Source organism: Podarcis melisellensis, assembly GCF_964234715.1.
Source record: "Podarcis melisellensis genome assembly, chromosome: 3".
NCBI classification, from domain to species: Eukaryota; Metazoa; Chordata; class Lepidosauria; order Squamata; family Lacertidae; genus Podarcis; species Podarcis melisellensis.
The window spans coordinates 51815836-51835775 of NC_138530.1; the positions used below are offsets into that span (position 1 = coordinate 51815836).

The following is a 19940-nucleotide window of genomic DNA, read 5'->3' on the forward strand; positions in this document are numbered from 1 at the left end:
TTTTAAGGGGGCACAAGACTCTTGTTTTTGTTCAACTAAATATTCATTTCAGGAGCTTTCAAGTTATTTTATATTGGAAACAGGGTTCATAAATAATTGAACAACAGTGGAAAGTTATAAGAATCAATAGATAGTGATTTTCAAAAATTGATCAACACATACAAAAGCACTTACAAAAGTAAAAAAGAATTGATTAGAAGCATTTTACTTTGAACTAAATGGAAGAGCATGCCCTTTGGCTGTATTTACAGCCAAAGGGTGAGAGGAGAGAACCCCACCGCCTTTCAACTCTATAAAATGTCCCACTGATCAGCAAAAACATAAAGTTAATAAGGGAGGGATATTTGATGGTTTGTAGTCTTTCCTCAGAGCCACTCAACATCCTACCACCCTTGAATGAAAAGGTTTTTGTAGCCACACTATTAGTAATGTTCATCTTCTTACAAAAAAATCACTGCAAGAGCTAGATGGCAGGTGGGCGGTGGGGGGACCACTGACTAACCAAGTGCAAAATGAATCATGAAATGCATCACATACAAAGAGAATGGAAAAATAAAGGACAATAACAAAATGGTGATATATTGCATAGTTATGTGAATCCTGAAATATTTGTGGCAAACGTAGTATCATTTTCCCCCACCTACCCCGCTAGTCCTTCATTTCGTAAGACTAACTTCTACAAATAAATGTAGTTGTGCAAATGCCACTTATCCAACTGCTTACACAGAACTCTAGACATCATGTCAGACTCTCTATGGTGCCTAGATGATCACTGCACACATGTACCCTTGCACTGGTCCAGCTGATGGTCCACAAATTTACACAGCAGCTTCCATTTTCAGAGCAGGTCTCACAGGCAAAACAAGTTATGTGCATTTATATTTCTGTGATGTGATTTATATTGGTTTTGGAGCTTTGTGGTTGCTGTTGCCTTTTTTAAAAAACCACTTTCTGTTGCTCTTTGCACCCTCCAGAACCCATGACTGATCAGGCACATATTCCCACCTTCATGCCCACACACAAAAGACAAACCAATGTTCCCAAAATATGAAGGAACTCAAAAGCTTAGATCAAGATTTACTGAGAGTGAAACTCCACTCATAAGAGAGAAGGGAGACTATTTTTATTGATTCTTGCTATGCCCCCTGAAAATCAGCTCTGGAGGGTTTTCCTGGAGTGAGGGAGGTTGAATGGGGTGGGGGGTGCAGGTGGAAGTGAGAATTCAAGAAAATACCTCCTCAGTTCCTCTAGCATGAGACTTTGCTAGTTTGAAGTTACATTTTACTGTATTTGAACGCTGAAGCTCAAGGAAAATTTATGCATGGCTCAAAAGCTTTTTTAAAGTATTCTAGGGTGATGGGATAGGGGAAATGTCAGAGAATACCTTGTCCTGCTGCTGCCTGTGAAAAGTTGCCCACTCGTATACTTCCACTCTTAAGACATTCACCAACCACTATACAATGGGCAACAAGATGCACATAACTTGTTTTGCCTGTGAGACCTGCTCTGAAAATTGAACCTGCTGTGTAAATCTGTGGACCATCAACTAAACCAGTGCATGGGTACTCTTGTCATCATCAGTGCCCATAGGATCCAACTTCATTCCTCTTTAGTGAGGTCCCATAGGACCAGAATATCTTTCTTTTTCTTTTAAAGACCAGAATATTTTTCAACATTACATTAACATCCACAAAAATAAAAAATTTCTCTAGAACTAGATTAATGCATGTGCAGACCTATGACTTGAAGAGAGTTACCACTGGACAGGACCACATCACGTGTACTTAAGGTGTTGGAGATGTGCCACAGTACCAGCATTTGTCCACACTTGAAATGTGGTTTTGGTAAAGTCAGTGAGGGGTCCTGTGCACTCTGAATACAATTTTCTGTTGGATAAAGTTCAGTTTAAAGTCCAAAGTAATGACTCACACTGAAGCTAAAGTTGCCTTCCACTGTTGTTCCCTTACTGCACATTTCAGGTATATGTTTGTATACACATACAATTAACAACAGCATGTCACACCACAAAGCAAGGGCTTGTAGAAGGGAACTGTGTTAGAAACCAATAGAAATAAAAACCCAGCACCAGGAAACAAATTGTCCAGTCTAATAACACAACTCTCCTCACTGCATTGCACGTCAGCAACAATGGAATGAACAGAAAATGTGGTCATGTGGATAACACAGGTCTCCTCATTGTGTTGCTCCACAATGACAAGGGAAAGAACTCGGGAGAAAGAATGCTGTCCTACAAATCCCCTCACAGCCCTGCAGCCACCCAGGGAAGGCAACAGAGGAGCAAGTAAACCTGTTAACATACACACAAAGCATACCCTGAAATAGGTGCATCAGATCAGCGAGGTCTCTGCTATCTCATTCTTCAGTCTAGATGTGCCCAGATTAGATTGAGAGTTAGCAAACAGTCCTCTGCAGCTGACAGGTCTCTAAATGTCTTAAGCCTTCTCTTGTGACTCAGACAAAAGATACTGGTAGACAACAAAACAGGTTTAAAGATGCTCTCCAGGCCAATCTAAAAAAAATGTAGTATAAGCACTGATGACTGGGAAACAATGGCCTGCGAATGCTCCAATTGGGGAACAGCCGTTACCAGAGGTGTTATGGGCTCAGGGCACAAAGGAGAAACGTGCTAAGAGGAAGGCACGTGTGACAAACCCTCACCATGATCAACTCCCACCCAAAAACCTATGTCCCCACTGTGGAAGGACGTACGGATCCAGAATTGGCCTCCACAGTCACTTATGGACTCAATGTTAAGACCGTTTTCATGGAAGGCAATCTTACTCGGCTATAAGTGGTCGCCAAAGAAAGAACAACGAACTGAATGTAAGGTCAAATTTCTTTCCTGTGCCATTCATTCTTCATGCCCCAGTGAAAGCTATTTGTGCCTATTATGCTAATCAGGGGAAATCCTAATTACATCATTAAGTGCCCCCCAAGATAACTCTTCTATTACACCCAGCTCAGCAAATCCTCCTTCATAAGGGGAACACAAGATTTTCACAAGGATGGCCCTAAGGCAAATTTTGCCTCTAGGCAGAGGAACCAGGGCATACTCTTAACACATATCTCTCCAGGAGAGCAAGCACCTCTTGGACAAAAGTAGTAGAGTGCCCTCTCTCTGCTCCTTGTCTCACCTTCACCAAACAAAGATTATTCCTGCAGCTTCTCCCTTCAGGTTTGCCTTCTTGGAATGCAGGCCTCTAAGGTCTTCAAAACAGATGAGGCTTGCTGCTCTGGGTTCTCCACTCCCACCTTGTGCTGGATATTCCCCCCTGAGACTTGCAGCACATTAGTTAAGGCCTTAATCTCTGTCACATGCATGGATAAATTACCATATTTTTTGCTCTATAAGACTCACTTTTTTCCTCCTAAAAAGTAAGGGGAAATATGTGTGCGTCTTATGGAGCGAATGCAGGCTGTGCAGCTATCCCAGAAGCCAGAACAGCAAGAGGGATCGCTGCGCAGTGGTCCCTCTTGCTGTTCTGGCTTCTGAGATTCAGAATATTTTTTTCTTGTTTTCCTCCTCCAAAAACTACGTGCGTCTTATGGTCTGGTGTGTCTTACAGAGCGAAAAATACGGTATGCAAAGGAGCCAGAAGCTCATCAGATTTGATCATAGGATCAAATGGTGCTTCCTACTTTATTACCTTTTGCTGGCATTTGCAGCCTGGCAAACAGTGACTAAATATACTGAAGAAACCCATTATTTCTTATTGTTCTGTACATCTCCTTGCTCCCCCCTTTAAAATAATACTTTAAAAAACTTAAAACTTATCTACTTCAGTTAAACTGTTTTCATACTTGTATTCCTGTTTCTCTCCACTTCTCCCCTGCATTCCCTTTCCTTTGTGTATTCATTCAAATCAAATGTATTATTGTATTGATCATAAGCCTTAAGAAAAAAATAAAACATATTGGATGTATCTAATGGTGCCTCTGCCTTCACTGGAAAATGCTTCTGCTCATTTAAGCCATTACTGGATACAACCAATTAAGCATAAATTGATAGAGTCATATAAATATTCATATAAAACTTTATATAATCAGTAACATGCAATCATACAAGAAAGCATGCATTACAATTCTCAGTTATATCTTCAATGATCTACTACATGACTTTTCTTATAAAATGGATGGCATGTTACCACCATGAAAGTAAAAACAAAGTTTTCTTCTGTTGTTACTCTGTTACTAATGTCAAGCAGAAATTCAATTTTCTGTTAGATCATTAGTTGTGCCCATCTAAAAAGGGAGCCAAATGCATCCGTTAAATTATATTAAAAACTTGCAGGTAGGATCTAATTGTTTGATATGTTTTGTACATAACAAATTGTTTAGTCATTTCATAAATAATACGGTAAATATTATTCACTCAGTGACCCTACTAGTCATATCTGTTTTTGTTTTTTATTCACTCAGTGACCCTACTAGTCATATCTGTTTTTGTTTTTATTAACAAAACTACAGCAGCTTAAATTAAGGTCATTTTCAACAGGACCCACATAAACATCCAAATAATAAGTTAGGTCTTTTCTCCCTCATTCAAAGAATGCCCAATTTTTTGGTTATCCTTTATTCTGTTTCCAGAAAAATCTGAACCCAGCCCAATAAATTGCATACAGAGACACACACAGTCACCCCAACACACACACACATACATAAAAGGAAAGTCATTCTTTGATAACCAAAATAATTAAATAGAAAGAGCAGGTTAAAGATCAGCATTCATTTTTCAAATTAAATTTAAAAGCCTGCTCTAGTTACTTAAAAGATTGGCAAGTTTTACAAATAACATCACCAAGCCTTTTAGAGAGAAACACTGCTGCATTAGAATGAAGTCATTAGGCAATACATTTATTTTGAAGCCAATTAACCTTTTGTCAGAGATGTCGGAACCATAATGGTTTCAGCAGTGGAGGTCAGCCTCTAACAGGGGCACGTATGACAGCGATTATGCTGTCTGACATATGCTGCAGACTGGGAGTGCAGCCGTGGAATGAGAATCTGCCTTCGTTTGTATTCTGCTCTGCATTTCAAGGGAGCAGGCAATCTTGACCTATCCATTTAGGTAATTAAAGCTTCCATTTGGAACTGTCCTGCAGGAAGGTGAAATTTGGGGGGAGATAAATGGCTGCTGCTCACTGTATCCAGCCACTTCCATCATTTGATGGACTGCCTGAAATAGGCTGGGTTGCCAGGTCCTCATAAAAATAGAGATGAATTGAGCAGGAGACAATTCTCTAAGGCAAAGCAACTCTGTCATTTTCCTTTTTTGCAGCATATAATTTAATTGTTAGCCAAGGTAGATGGCTGACTCAGGAGGCCACTCTCTAACTGCTCTCCCACCATCTTCTATTTGCTAAGAAATTACTCCACTTTATTTACTTATAAGCCTACGTTTTTTTGGCAATGAGAGATGTCACTTCAATAAGTGCAGCTGGCTGTCACAGCTGCGCCCTGACTTACCTTCCAGGCTATTTTGTTTCCTCTTGTATCGTGCTCAAGGGCGATTGGGAAGTCACCTCGCTCATAAAACTTGCGAAATGCTGTAGGTTTTGTTGGTCTTTCTTTAAATGCTCCTGCCGCTGGGGGACCTTTCACCTAAAAAAAAAAAATTTAAATTAAAAACCCATCACACAAAATTTGTCTGTATCAAGAAATACATTTGTGATTAAATTAGAGATTTAACCAAATTGGCTAAGAAATCAGAGTGCCACATGTCACCAGTGTCAAACATTCACTGTCAGTGTTTTCTATGGAATATTGGTCCCAGGGTTTTTCTTGATGGAGAATTAGCAGGTATAGGAAACACAAGGTGGTTTTCAAATGAATACACATGATTTTGTTTGCAATGGCATTTCACTTCATGAGCAGGCTTAAAACAGACTTAAAATGAAAATGTTAACCATCAGGTGCATAATCTGTGAATAATTATTCATAAAATTTAGCACACATTAGAGGTGATATACCCATTGGGAATTTGTACTAGGAGAGGAGGTAAATTGTACATTGGGAGTTGGTAGTACAGACAGTGCTTTTTTCTGGGGATACGCAGAGGTACGCATACCCCTAAACATTTTGTGAATCTAAGTTTGGCCTCATTGGGGCAGTATTTCAATATGAGTAGGTAAATGAGAGTAACCCTAAACATTTTTTTTTGGAAAAAAAGTACTGAGTACAGTTATATAATTCCAGGGTAAAGGTAAAAGGACCCTTGACCATTAGGTACAGTTGCGGATGACTCTGTGGCGCTCATCTCACTTTACTGGCCAAGGGAGCCTGCGTACAGCTTCTGTGGCCAGCATGACTAAGCCGCTTCTGGTGAACCAGAGCAGCACACGGAAACGCCGTTTACCTTCCCACCAGAGCAGTACCTATTTATCTACTTGCACTTTGACATGCTTTCGAACTGCTAGGTTGGAAGGAGCAGGGACCGAACAACGGGAGGTCACCCCTTCACGGGGATTCGAACAGCCAACCTTCTGATCAGCAAGCCCTAAGCTCTGTGGTTTAACCCACAGCATCACCCACATCCCTTAATGTCCTGAGACCTGTGAGTATAGGGTGGTGTATAAATTCAATAATAATAATAATAATTCCAGGGGAGGTGTGTATTATTGTTGTTGTTGTTGAATTTATACACCACCCTATACCCGCATGTCTCAGGGCAGTATTGCATAGGCATAAAGTTGCATCCAAAATGGCATCTCAGTTTAAAACTCCTGAATAAAAAATTAACAAAGCATTAACAAAGGATTCTTGCGAGGAATCCTATTCGGAATAACTAAAGTTATAGCTCTGCAAACTACACACTTCAGGGTCATGCCCCATAAAAAGTAGCAAGAGCAAAAATAAATAAATCCAGTAGTTTCATTGAAATATGCAACCCTCTCCTATATGCAACCCTATCCTACTCAGTAGTAAATTCCACTGAGGTCAATGGGATTTTCTCCAAAATAATGCGCACAGGATTGCAGCATTATAGTGAAATCCAAATCATGTTTAGTCCTATTGGATTTAATCAGGTTTACTCGCAGGTAAGTGGGGATGCAGGTAAAAGGGACGCGGGTGGCGCAGTGGGTAAAACCTCAGCGCCTAGGACTTGCCGATTGCATGGTCGGCGGTTCAAATCCCCGCGGCGGAGTGCCACGTGACCCGGAAGTGTCTGCGGACAGCGCTGGCTCCCGGCCTCTAGAGTGAGATGAGTGCACAACCCTAGAGTCTATCAAGACTGGCCCGTATGTTTCTATACTGTACCTTTCTATACTGTACCGTACCTTTACCTTTACCTAAGTGGGGATAGGATTGCAGTCTTAGTCATGATTAAAAGTGCAAAACTGGGGACAAATTCTGGGATTTATTGAACAGTAAGCTGGATAGTATTCTGCTTTTAAAACAGAGGATTTTCAAAACTAGTTTGCAAGATGTCATGGGAGGGGAAAGTTGTGCAAGGGGGAAAACCCAACAGTTTTCAAGATTGTGGCTGACAAAACTATATAATGAAGCATAACTAGAGCAGTTTACAGTTAAGCTGTTCACTTTGCAGAAAGTCACAGCTAAGAAAGAGAGACGTGACTTGATTCTTCTGTGAATCATCGCAATTGGAAAATGGAAATTATAATACTATTCCAGTTAATGCAAATTAGATTAATTGGAAGTTAGTGGCTAACAGTCTTAGAATCACTGAAAATCTCACACATCTGGTTAGAAGCTAAATGAATGCAAAGAACAAACGTTAGCTCATTTTCTTCTTATCTCCTATACAATGAACCCTAATGGGCTGGTTTCAAATGTCATATCTCAAATAAGCAGACGGGCCAGTGTGCCCAAATGAGGACATAAACTGAGGGGACAGAACTAGCCCTTGAGAGAGAGAACTGGAGAAAGCAATACAACACAATGGGACTTAATCATGTGAAACATGAGGCTCCTTCTATGCATGTCTCCCTTCAAGGCAATAATTTTACAAAAGCTTATAACATTTATTTTTGCCCTTTTTTGGTAAACCACCCTCAAATGATCCTCAAATGAAGGGCAGTATAGAAACTAAATAAATAGGAATTCAGTTTTGCACCCACATTAGCTAGTATAGTCCTTATGCTTTTTTTCCTGGAGTATCATTAGTCCCATCATTTACAGAGACTAGTACTAAAGAATTTTCCAAAAAATACAATGTTATGTGACTACATACTCTAAACCATTTTTTAATTCCATACTTATAAATGAAACATTAAAATCAAGGAAGCAAGCTGTCTCAGACCGCTTAAGCATAATTTACACAACTACTAGTTTTACTTGATGAATATTTCTCACATGTTAATGACATTAAATAGGCCCACCAGTCACATGTATTGCATATATTCCTATAGGCAGATGTATGAAACAGCATATAAAAATATGCTCCCGTCTAAAAAGTTATAATGGCGACTCAGGAGTCTCACAGCAAATATTTAACAGGTGTTCAAGGAAGTTTCACAGGGCATTGCGTTTTTACAGAAGTTAGCATATTTCTTTGTTATCCAAGAGCTAAAAAATGATTTATTTATTTTTACATGCGTCTGTTTAGTGTTTTGCCTTTATTTACTGCATATGGTATAAAGGAGAAATGCTACCTTAAATCTTAACAACAACAACAACAACAACAACAACAACAACAACAACAACAACAAATTTTAAAACATTATTTGTAAGGTAATACAAATACTTACAAATACTTAAAAGAAATGATAAAGGAATATAAGTAACTAAGGGTACAATACTAAACTGAAAATCCCTGGCTGAAAAGCTATAGAATACTGTAGAAGCCCTGCTATGCTGGCAAAATGTCAGAGATGCTGCTACTGTGATACATATATGGGCAAAACATGCCATCAGCAGAGCCATTCTGTTGGTGAAGATGTGGTGGAACATGTGGCCTGCATGTGTGCAGCGTACGGGAGGAGCCCTTGTTTGCTTATACTCTTTCTGTTCACTGATTGGGTTACCCTTTTATATGTGCTTCTCCTTTCTATCTTCTGGGTTCCATCCCTCCGAAGTTCAGAAGAGGCAGATGTGGGATGACTCCTCTTGTGTAGTTCCTATCCTAGAGGGCTGGGTACATTGTCATGGGGAGACCTCTTCCACTCTTCTTACTTTGCTCATCACACATTATCTCCCAGGGGCATAGCTCTGCTTCATCCTGAATCTAATGTGCGGATATCAGAGGTATATCTATTTGGGCCAGTGACCTTGGAGCATGTGGGCATTCATGCTCTCTCCAACTGTTATGGGCATTCCTCAGTTGTCTGACAAGGGCAAGAAAGCTGTATGTGTTGAGTTGAACCAACCTACATTTGTGAACATGCATTGGTGTGTATGTGTTTTATCAGAGCACACCACAAGATTATTATGCTGGTTGCTTCTGTCTCACTACATGCCTGGGCCTTCTGGTGGTTCCCTCCCTGTGAGAAGTGAGGTTACAGGGAAACAGGCAGAGGGCCTTCTCGGTGGTGGCGCCCACCCTGTGGAATGCCCTCCCATCAAATGTCAAGGAAAGAACAACTATCTGACTTTTAGAAGACATTTGACGGCAGCCCTGTTTCGGGAAGTTTTAAACGTTTGATGTTTTATCACATTTTTAATATTCTGTTAGGAGCCGCCCAGAGTAGCTGGGGAAATCCAGCCAGATGGGTGGGATATAAATAATAAATTATTATTATATTACTATATGGGGTGTGAGAGAGTTTCATTCATCAGTTAAACCAGCTCTGCCTATTGATTCACTAAATTCCTTTAGTCCTAAACATTAGCTTAGATCCTCATAGCTGCTCAGCACTTAAATATTGCAAAGTTGCCTGAGGGCAAGTGTAACTTACAAAACAAACTGTTCAGGCTATTCGTATTTGTGCAAGTTTCCATTTGTGAATCAACTGGCTTGATTAAGCTGGCTTTACTATAGAGTCACATTTGTCAGCAAAGTTATTTTTCCCCTCCATCTGGTGTTCTTTAATTGTGTAACAGATAAACATCCATTTGGGAACCAAACAATCTCTTTAATTAATTGCATTTTGAATAGAACTGTATAGAAGATTCATGTGCAAGTCACACAAAAATCAAATAAACAGTGAAACATACTTGTATATCAGATTTTTATTAATCAGATGGTCCCCAAAGCATTTTTATTACTTCTTAAAACTCAATTAAACCTGAACAATAACAACCCTTAAACTCTAATACTAACCATGTTTACTCAGCAGTCAGTCTCATTGATTTAAGTCTGATTTACTCCCAGATACAGGGCTGAACAATCGTTTGATATAGAACATAAAGAAAAAGATCTGAAACATCTAATATTCCTTTCCTAAGCTTTGGGTTCCCACTTACTTTACAGTGCTACCTCGGGTTAAGTACTTAATTCGTTCTAGAGGTCTGTTCTTAACCTGAAACTGTTCTCAACCTGAAGCACCACTTTAGCTAATGGCACCTCCTGCTGCCGCCGTACCACCAGAGCACGATTTCTGTTCTTATAACCTGAAGCATATGTAACCTGAGGTACCACTGTATTAAGAAAAAGTATTGCCCCTGATCCAGTTGTAGTCCTGTGTAACTAATGATGCACACTAACATATATGGATCACTTTAAGAGACACAGCCAGCCAGTTCAATATCGTAAAGATGAGCATGAAGACTATATATGTTTCCAGGTCTTTCCTGCTGGATCAGGGGAGATGTATTTTGTGTCCTAGCATTTGTAAACAAAAAGGGATTGGGGGGGTCTGTTTATTTGAAACTTCATTGTAATACTGTAGAAATTTAGTAGCACCAACATTTCTTTTACGTGGTATTATGACATTCTACAAACTAAGTCATGGTTTGTATAAGGAATATTCACAAGTAGTCCCAGTCAGTCAATGAAACCATGGATTGTGCCCAACTACCATAAGTTCCATAGGAGCCAAATCCAGGGTGCCGTGGGTGCTTGGGCACCCACAATAATATAATTGTGGGAGCCGGACACCCATAAAGTCAATGAGAAAAGCCGTCAGGCGGCAACGGCACTGCCTCCAGGAGAGAAGCAGTTCAGCTCTGCCCTCTGCAGCCAGCAAATGAGGCACCCTTTTCCGGAGAAGGGGGATCTCGGATGCAGAAAAGGGTTGCAGAGAGGCTGCAGAGAGGAAGTGTAAGAGGAGTTGCTGCCGGCCACCGCAACACAGATGTGTGATGTCACACACAGAGAGCTGCATATAATGCATGTGACATCACATGCACTACATGCAGGTACGTGCATGTGACGTCACACGTCCACATTGTGGCAGCAGGCACCCACAATCCTGAGAGTGAGATGGCACCCTTGCTAAGTTCTATTCAGAATAGATCCATTCAAATTAATGGACTGAAGCCAGTGATGTCAATTGATTTTAATGGGGCTACTCTGCCTATGATTTATGTGGATTACAACCCCATTGTTTCTCCAAAGTTCATTTAGTTTTGCAACTGTTGTTGCCTGTTATTGCAAGTTGGTGAGCATCTGGGATGTGATGTCCAAGCAAGCCATTATTAAGGAAAGATGTTGGGTTTTGACACAACCCCAAGCCATAGATAAAACAAACCAAGGCTCATAAGCCAACAGCAAAGCATGACTTCAGAATGCTGTTAGCTAGCAGTAAGCAAACTATCATTAAGCTGCTTGGCAGCTTTTGGACAAACAAACCAGCCCCATCAGCAGAAGCACTGAAGAAGGACTTCTGTGTGCACAACTTGACTTCCCCTGTTCTTCTCCTTTTGCAATTGGCTTCATGGTTGGGTCTGGAGAACCTACAGAAAAGTATGCAGGAGGAAGAGAGATGGGATAGTTTCATTTGGCAAGCTGCAATGCTTCCACAAATGGAATAATTAGATGAGTGGAATATTGAACTTCACCCCATGGCTTAACATTATGTTTGAGCCAGGCCATTATTTGTTTGCAACTTGCAAATGAGAATATTATTTTTCATTAAATGAATGAATAAAAACATAGTGTATTCTATGTACTTCTCTTGGAGCAAGTCAAAAGAAATATGGTGGGATTGACTTCTGAGTAAAATGCACAGGACTGCACTGTATGTAAAAAATGTAAACCATAAATATCTGAAGAAGTCAGTTATGTGTCCTAGGTGTAGCTTGCAAATGCTGGATGTATTATTCTAGCAGAAACCTAACATATGCTGAGAAAAATTGTACTATTTATGATGTGCTGATGACATTTCCAGTACATTTGTCCATGCAATGCAAAATGACATTTATGTTGTTGTTTTTTGAAACCCAAATAGTTCAGATTGCTGTCCACTAAACATAATCTCCTTAGCAAACCATATTCCCGTCTAGCATTTTGTGTTTCCTTTATAAATTCTACTTTATATAACTTCTTCCCAGCTGAATTACATTTAATATTTTTCAGTCCAAGTCTCATTTTGAATTCTAAGCTTATCCTCAAATATTCTTCCAATCCCTCTAATATTTGTGTCTGTGCATCTCATGCTACAAAGAAAGGAAAGAACAAAAACAACATAAACTATTGTTGGCATTTTGATGCAGAATAATTTATCTACTACTAATAGTTTTTTTATCCCTTCTTTACTTCCTGAATATTCCTGAATATTCTTCTGTATTTCCATCAACATGCATACTCAAACTGTTGAAAAAGAACTTGAAGAGCAATCCTAAGACCCTGATCTGTGATGCTGGAGGAGGAGGCTAGGGAAATGTGAAGTTGTCCCTCTGCTTGGCTCTACCAGCAGAGGGGGAGTGGGGGGTTGTGTCGCTCTGTGCGGCATGCTGAAAATGTAGGTGGTTGAGAAGCTACCACCAGTGGTGCTCTATACATGGGAGTATAGGGCTCCCAAACAGAGAGTTACAGGGCAGGGCAGTGGTATAGCTGAGCCAGACATGGATCTAAAGATGCTCCATTGGTCTATCTCCCTGAAGGGGACTTGACTTAGGTCATCCAGCAGCACCAGCCTGGAACCTATACAGCAATAATTAATCCCCCACCTTCCAACCTGGTCAGCATAAGTGGCAGGACTTGAATTGCAGCAATTGAACTGATGCATTGCCTTGCCCAGCTGCTTCCTCAGCTAGGAATAGGAATGTTCTGTCAGTCTTCTGGTGTACTGCTCATAAGGCTATAGCAGTCATTTTCTGCACCTTTATTTTACTTTTTTCAATTCCATTACTGTCAGTTTTCATCAGATTTCCGTTCATGAATAAAGCCAAAAGGAAATCAATTTATAAATAAAATCCTTAGCTAACTATTAAGCACAAATATTGCCAAAGCAGCAGCCACAGAACACAAGAGAAAAATAGCTAGTCCAAAGAATGGTGGGAAAATTCAGTTTGCAAATTAGTAAGGCAGAAGAGGAGCGTTCCTTTGAAGTGGTTGATAGCACAATCCTATGTCTTGTATACCCTAGCAGGTTCAAAGAGACTTGAGATGGCATAAAGGTAAAGTGAGAAAAGTAGGTTCTTTAGCATTACAATCCCAATTTCCCATTAGCCATAGGAGACATGGGTGGAAGATCTTGGAAAGTGATAGTGTGCATAATACTTCTGGCCACATTAGCACGTATCTTCAAATAAAGCAGCAGGAGTGGAGTTGTTTTGTGTCTGAGATCAAAACCTTTGCATCTACACTACTGCAAGCCCTGATTCTCAAGCCACCTTGCTTCTTGTCAAAAAGGGCAGTATTTTGTCCATGTATGCATGGTGGCCATTTTTACTGCTTGTTTGCTTGGAACAATCTATAATAGGTGGGAGGACTAATGTCAGTGGCACGGAAGTGTCTTTGTTCACATTTATGTCCTGAATAACCAGAATGCTCACACAATGTTACCAATATTAAAGTAAGAATAAACAGCTGGGGTGGGGGTGTTCCTTCTGGACTCTAGCATAACTCCCAAACCCAATAACATCCTTCCTCCATCTGCAGCCACTTTCCAAGAGCCCTTTGCCTGAGTCAGTATCTAAGGGCAATGCTGAATACTGAGGTTTCTGCTGCTCTTCAGAATGCAGAGAAGATTAACGAACCCTTTGCCAGTGTCCCGGCTTCCTTCAGAGTGAGCCTACAGACAGGGCCCATGCTGCTAGCCTGTTAGCCCTTGCTAAAATATGGTCCATATTTAGAATTATTTCTTGACCAAAGCAATGCAACCTCAAACACAAGGCCTACCTTGCATGTCACAGTTTCTGACTCAGAAACCTTCCCTTAATTTTACATTGGAGGCCATTGACCATGGCACATACTTGGAGGTCATTCTTATGTATTAAAAGTATCTTCCAGTCTTAACTCTGACACTGAAAGAAGTTCTGTGTCCTGAAAAGGTCTGTGTCCTAAACACTCTGGGTCAAATTAATCCTTGGAAATGTATTAGTACTTCAACTCTAATGTAAGTATTTCAACTCCATGCTACAAAGATGGAAAAGATGGAAAAATGAATATATCTCCTAGTATATCGCTTCTTAAAACACTATCCACTTCTTCCTCTTAAATGTAAAAAGGGTCACATTTTTTATTAGCACCAGTGGGCTTCTTCTTATCAACTCTATCTCGAGAGAATCAAAGATCTCAATTTAGTACTTACTATTTAGCATCTGTCTTAGTGCGTTTGATAAAAGACCTGAGCAGCTGAGACAGCCAGGCTAATGCACTGTCACATCTAGCAATTAAGGCCACAGACATGTGTGTTGGCCAAATGAGAAAAGTTGGAAAGGAATAAAGCACAGCATTTAAATGTATTCTTTTTCTCTATAGACTTCAACTGGGTAGCAGAGGCAGAGTCTGTTCCTGGGCTCTATCCCTTGCAATGATGATCACTTTCACCAGTCTTCTATTGTCAAACACAGCTTTGAGATTTCCCCCCTATCAGAAGATTATTATAGCTCACTTTCTCTTTCACTCAATGAATATTTTAATGTGAGAGCTCAATGCCCTTTTTAAGCACCCAATGTTCAGAATATATGACACTGGCACATGCTAAAATTCTTTAGAGAGCACAAGCTCCTACATAATAAAGGGTTTTTAGAAGTATATTCACATTTCTTTCTTTTAACTTACTCCTCTATTGCCTGTGAAATGTCAGCATATAATGTACAGCATACAACTGAAAAAATATTAACAGACAAACCTGTAAAATATAAATTGGGGAATAATCATATTAAACTACAACTTGAAATATGCAGAAATATATAACATACCTTTCTGTCATATCAAATATATTTATTTCTGTTACACTGGGTGGTAACCAATGCTGGTCTTCTGTCAATGGAGAGGACAGAACTGGAAATTGCCCTATATCTCTGTCAATCCAGTGATGAATTAAAGTGGTCAAAAAGACAGCTAGTTAGAAAACTACATTTGACTTTGAGTTACTATTAATATTAGTGTCAAAACACCTGGTGCTCTCTCGCACATGCCCTCCCTCCTGTCTTGTGTGTGTGTGCATGTAATTGCAAATGGTGGTTACAGGTGAAGCTACTGCTTCTACAACTCAATAGTAGTTTAAGAATGTGATCCACTGCAATGCTGACAAATTTTTTCAAGACAATGTTATGCACTGTGCTTATTATTATAAGGAATCTATTGATTTTTAGAAACACTGTTAGATATGTATTTGAATATACAGGGTAATAAGGAGGTATATGGGAAATGTCTATGGCCCAAATTGTATACTTATCCAGGCTATGGATATAGTGCCCAAAATAAAGCTATAGATATTCATTTCATTTATTTAAGGATTTCTATACCACTTTCCACAAAATGCATCCAAAGTGACGCAATCAATAAACCTTTATTGCATATTGCTCAGAGAATCATTATGGTGTGATTAACAAGTAACATAATAACAAGGGGGCACATTGTGTCCAGTTGCAGCTATGCTACTGAAGCACCAATTTAAGGGTCATAAGGAGGACTACATCACTAAAGTTGCAATTAATTTGCACTGTCACAGTATCTTTCTAATCCTTCTGTTGCTTATATAAATCTGTTGGCATCCTTTTGTGCTGTAACTTGCTTTTGCAGTCTGAACAATATTTAGAGGTACCTATGATTTTGACAAAGTAATGCATTATGGCTCTCCAAGCAAGTTTGCATAACACTTAACTTTAACTTAAAGTTAAAAGGCGGCATGTTGTTTCTTTCAGTTTTGTTTTTCTGCTCTGCTATCCAATAAAACTGGTGACATTTTTTTAAAAAAAATTAAACTCATAAACTTAAATCGTAGGTAGCTATCCAATTCATAGAAATAAGAATTGGACTAGCATGGAACAATATTTGATTGTACAGCCGTCTGATTGACAAGAACTAATGGTAACTTCCCAGGGGTTTTGAAGAAAAGAAGATATTGTAGTTAATCAGTGCAGCACAGAAGGAAGTCGTTATTCAAGTAAAGTGTGTGTGTGTGTGTGTGTGTGTCTATCTGTCTGTGTGCATGCGCATACACACTTGGAATCACATAAGTTTTACTATAACAGGCTTGTGAAATTAGTACCTCAGAACCTTATAAAACGCACAGTAGGCTTCTATCAATCAAACAGAAGGTATTAATCTAAGAAATTTGCTGACACAAGGAAACATCAAGTGCTTGTTATTAAAGAGTGCCAATATTTTGTAGCTTCTCAAACTGGTAATAAAAGTACAAGTATGGAGTACATCACCAGGTTTAATAAAACCGGTAGTTTTTTTCAGTCTGACAGGATCAGAAATAAAACACAGATGAGCCACCAATAAATGACTAACCTAATATCAATCATTCTCTTGCTGCTATCATGCAAAAGCTAAGGACAGATTACATATTTATTTTTCTTCATAGTATGCAATATTTTTATGGCAGAAATGCAAGGCACTGGTGTGTATATGTTTTATTTTCACTGTCACTCTGCCTTGCTATCTTTATTAAGCAATAATGCGTAAAAGGATAGCTTTTAATAGTACCAAAAACGAATGCAAAAATTCCTAATTAAAGTTTACCTTACCAACTTAAGGGATGTATATTTATGGTACTGCATAAAGACAATTCTGCCACCTACCATATTCCATACACTGCACACACTGCAATGGGGGCAGAAATACAGAGGCCTGGAAAGTCTTCTCCTCAGTAAAAATCTACATGTACCATGTGAACAGAGGGGAGGGGACTGGTACTGAGAAGAGTTGCTAGCCCAAGTTATGTTTTGCATTTGCCACATTAATGCTTCTATATAAGACAAACAGAGATAGACTCACCTCCCATTTATCTATTATGATTCACCACAAATTTGCAGGGTATTTTGTTTCTTAGGCTGAAATAAGCTCTACCCATTTCATTTGGTTCATCCCCTATCAATGAAACCACTATCTTCCTCCTCCTGCCTTGTGCCTCTTTACCTGGCCCTGTGCTTGTATGCCCAGTCCTGACCTTCATGAGCTCCTAGATGGATTTTCCTCTTTACAGGCATAGCCAACATCTCTCCTTCCCCAGGTCACTCCTCTTGTCTCTTCACATTTAGCCATCTCTCCCATTCTCAGTCACAGAAAGGAGGCTGTCCTCAAGTCCATGGGCACTTTCCTGGCTACGTGTCACGCATTCTACTGGCTGGCTAAGTGTCACATGCCAATCAAGGCCTACCTTGCTCAAGGCCTTTGAAGTTGAACTGTTCACGGCTAAGTGTCCTTGGTCCCTCTTGTAACACCTTACAGTCAGTGCTGCCATGTTACATGTGAGGGGCAAGATGCTTGTTTATAGGTAAAGGTAAAGAGACCCCTGACCATTAGGTCCAGTCGTGGCCGACTCTGGGGTTGCAGCGCTCATCTCGCTTTATTGGCCAAGGGAGCCGGCATACAGCTTCCGGGTCATGTGGCCAGCATGACTAAGCCACTTCTGGCGAACCAGAGCACCACACGGAAATGCCGTTTACCTTCCCTCCGGGGCGGTACCTATTTATCTACTTGCATTTTTGACGTGCTTTCGTACTGCTAGGTTGGCAGAAGCAGGGACCGGGCTACGGGAGCTCACCCCATTGCGGGGATTTGAACCGCTGACCTTCTGATCGGCAAGTCCTAGGCTCTGTGGTTTAACCCACAGCGCCACCCGTGTCCATTAGCTTGTTTATAGGTAGCTACAATAAGATAGACAGACCTGAACCCAAATGTTCGCTTTGTTTATCTTAAAATGCCACTGGGCATTTTGCCTTTGTGCTCTTGCATCCCCCCCCCAAAAAAAGTGTTGGTTGAAGGTTTTACTGCAGTAGCCACACAGAGAGGAGGGTCATGAAGCAGGGCACAGCTGTGCCCATGAATGAAAATGCAGATGTGCCAAGCAACTTAATGCTCAAGTGACAGCACACAATATGACAGAGAGTAGCTCCTCACTCTAAGCAGAATAAATGAGACTGAAGAAATAAGTAACATTAGAAGAACTCAGTTTCTAGTTGGTTATTTGAAGTCTGCCTTCAAGGCTATGGCCCCAGCTACACTTTTATGTTATTATAGTGGTAGTCTATTTAATCAAAGTAGCATGGAGCATAGAAATCACATTTCCTCCCTCATGACAAGGCAGCCCCACCTTAAGAATGCCACAATTTATCCTTCTCATTCTTGTTAGAATACAGTACTAAATAAACATTCACAAGAAATTAAATACCACAAGTGCATAAAAGTGAGGGAAAGTACCCTAATTAATTGCTAGTAAAACTCTACAAATCAAAGCTCTGAAATGCAGTGTAAAAACAGGAACAATGCAGATTTACTATGAAATATGCATTCTGCTCTAACATAAACAAAAGAAAAAACAAGGATGGCACCATTTTAAGACTGTGATTACTCTAGATAGAAATTGTGTGACTTTTATTAGTAGAAATTATTATTTCAAGTTGGTCATAAAACAAGTTCTAAAATGTTGGCATAGTGACTAATTAGAATACAGCTTAAGAAACAACTGCAGAATTTCCGTCAGTGGCTACTTTATCTTACAGTGGATAGAAAACAATTCAAAAACTAAAGCCTCCTGGCTGAACTTAGCCATCGCACAATCCCAAAGGGTGTCAAGTGTTATATGGGAAACACAGTTTAACATGGTTGACAATAATTGTATTAACTATATTCTGAATACCACAGAAGTAAATGTGTTTCACATTGCTGTTTATCGCTTCTTTATTACCAGCTCTTGTACTGTAAACTTCTCAAAGTCTTGCAGCTTATATACTAGAAAGCTTATTCACCTCTCTTCATTCCACCAGCCTCAAACAACTCTTCATTGAAGCTGATGAAGGAAAGCAATGCTCATCCAACACAGATCTAGTTCCAGCCTTTACAATCCCTCGACTCATCTCCATTACTGCTGTTGAGTTTCTGCTACTGTTGTAACTACTTCTTCTGGTCACAGGGTGGGCTATATTGCATTCACTGGTATACGTGTCTGCTTGGTCTACTATGGGATCCAATTAATAGCCTCAGCTTCTTCATGAACTCACACCGAAGGAAACCCTCAGCCAGCCCCAGGTGTGATTTAGCAACACGAAAATCCATACTACAAATTGATTTTTAATAGCATTGCCTTGTTTGACAAATGTGTCAATGTGTTATAGTAAGCTAAAGGTAAAGGACCCCTGGACAGTTAAGTCCAGTCAAACTTGACTATGGGGTGCGGCGCTCTTCTCGCTTCAGGCCGAGGGAGCCGGCATTTGTCCGCAGACAGCTTTCCAGGTATGTGGCTAGTGTGACTAAACTGCTTCTGGTGCAATGGGACACCGTGACGAGTGCCAGAGCACATGGAAATGCTGCTTACCTTCCCACTTCAGCAGTACTTCTTTATCTGCTTACGCCTGGTATGCTTTTGAACTGCTAGGTTGGTAGCTGGTATAGTATAGTGGTTAAAGTGTCAGAATAGGATCTAGGAGACGAACCTTGAAATCCCACACTCAGTCATGAA

The 19940-nt window shown here is 40.1% G+C and overlaps 1 protein-coding gene across 2 annotated transcripts in view; it reads right to left on the bottom strand.

Moving 5' to 3' along the window:
* PACRG (parkin coregulated) overlaps positions 1–19940 on the bottom strand; it is a 211777-nt gene that overhangs the window by 168776 nt on the left and 23061 nt on the right. For both annotated transcript variants that reach the window (XM_081906972.1, XM_081906971.1), the window contains exon 2: positions 5488–5622. In XM_081906972.1, coding sequence (XP_081763098.1) covers positions 5488–5622 — 135 coding nt within the window. The remainder of the gene's footprint in view (positions 1–5487; positions 5623–19940) is intronic.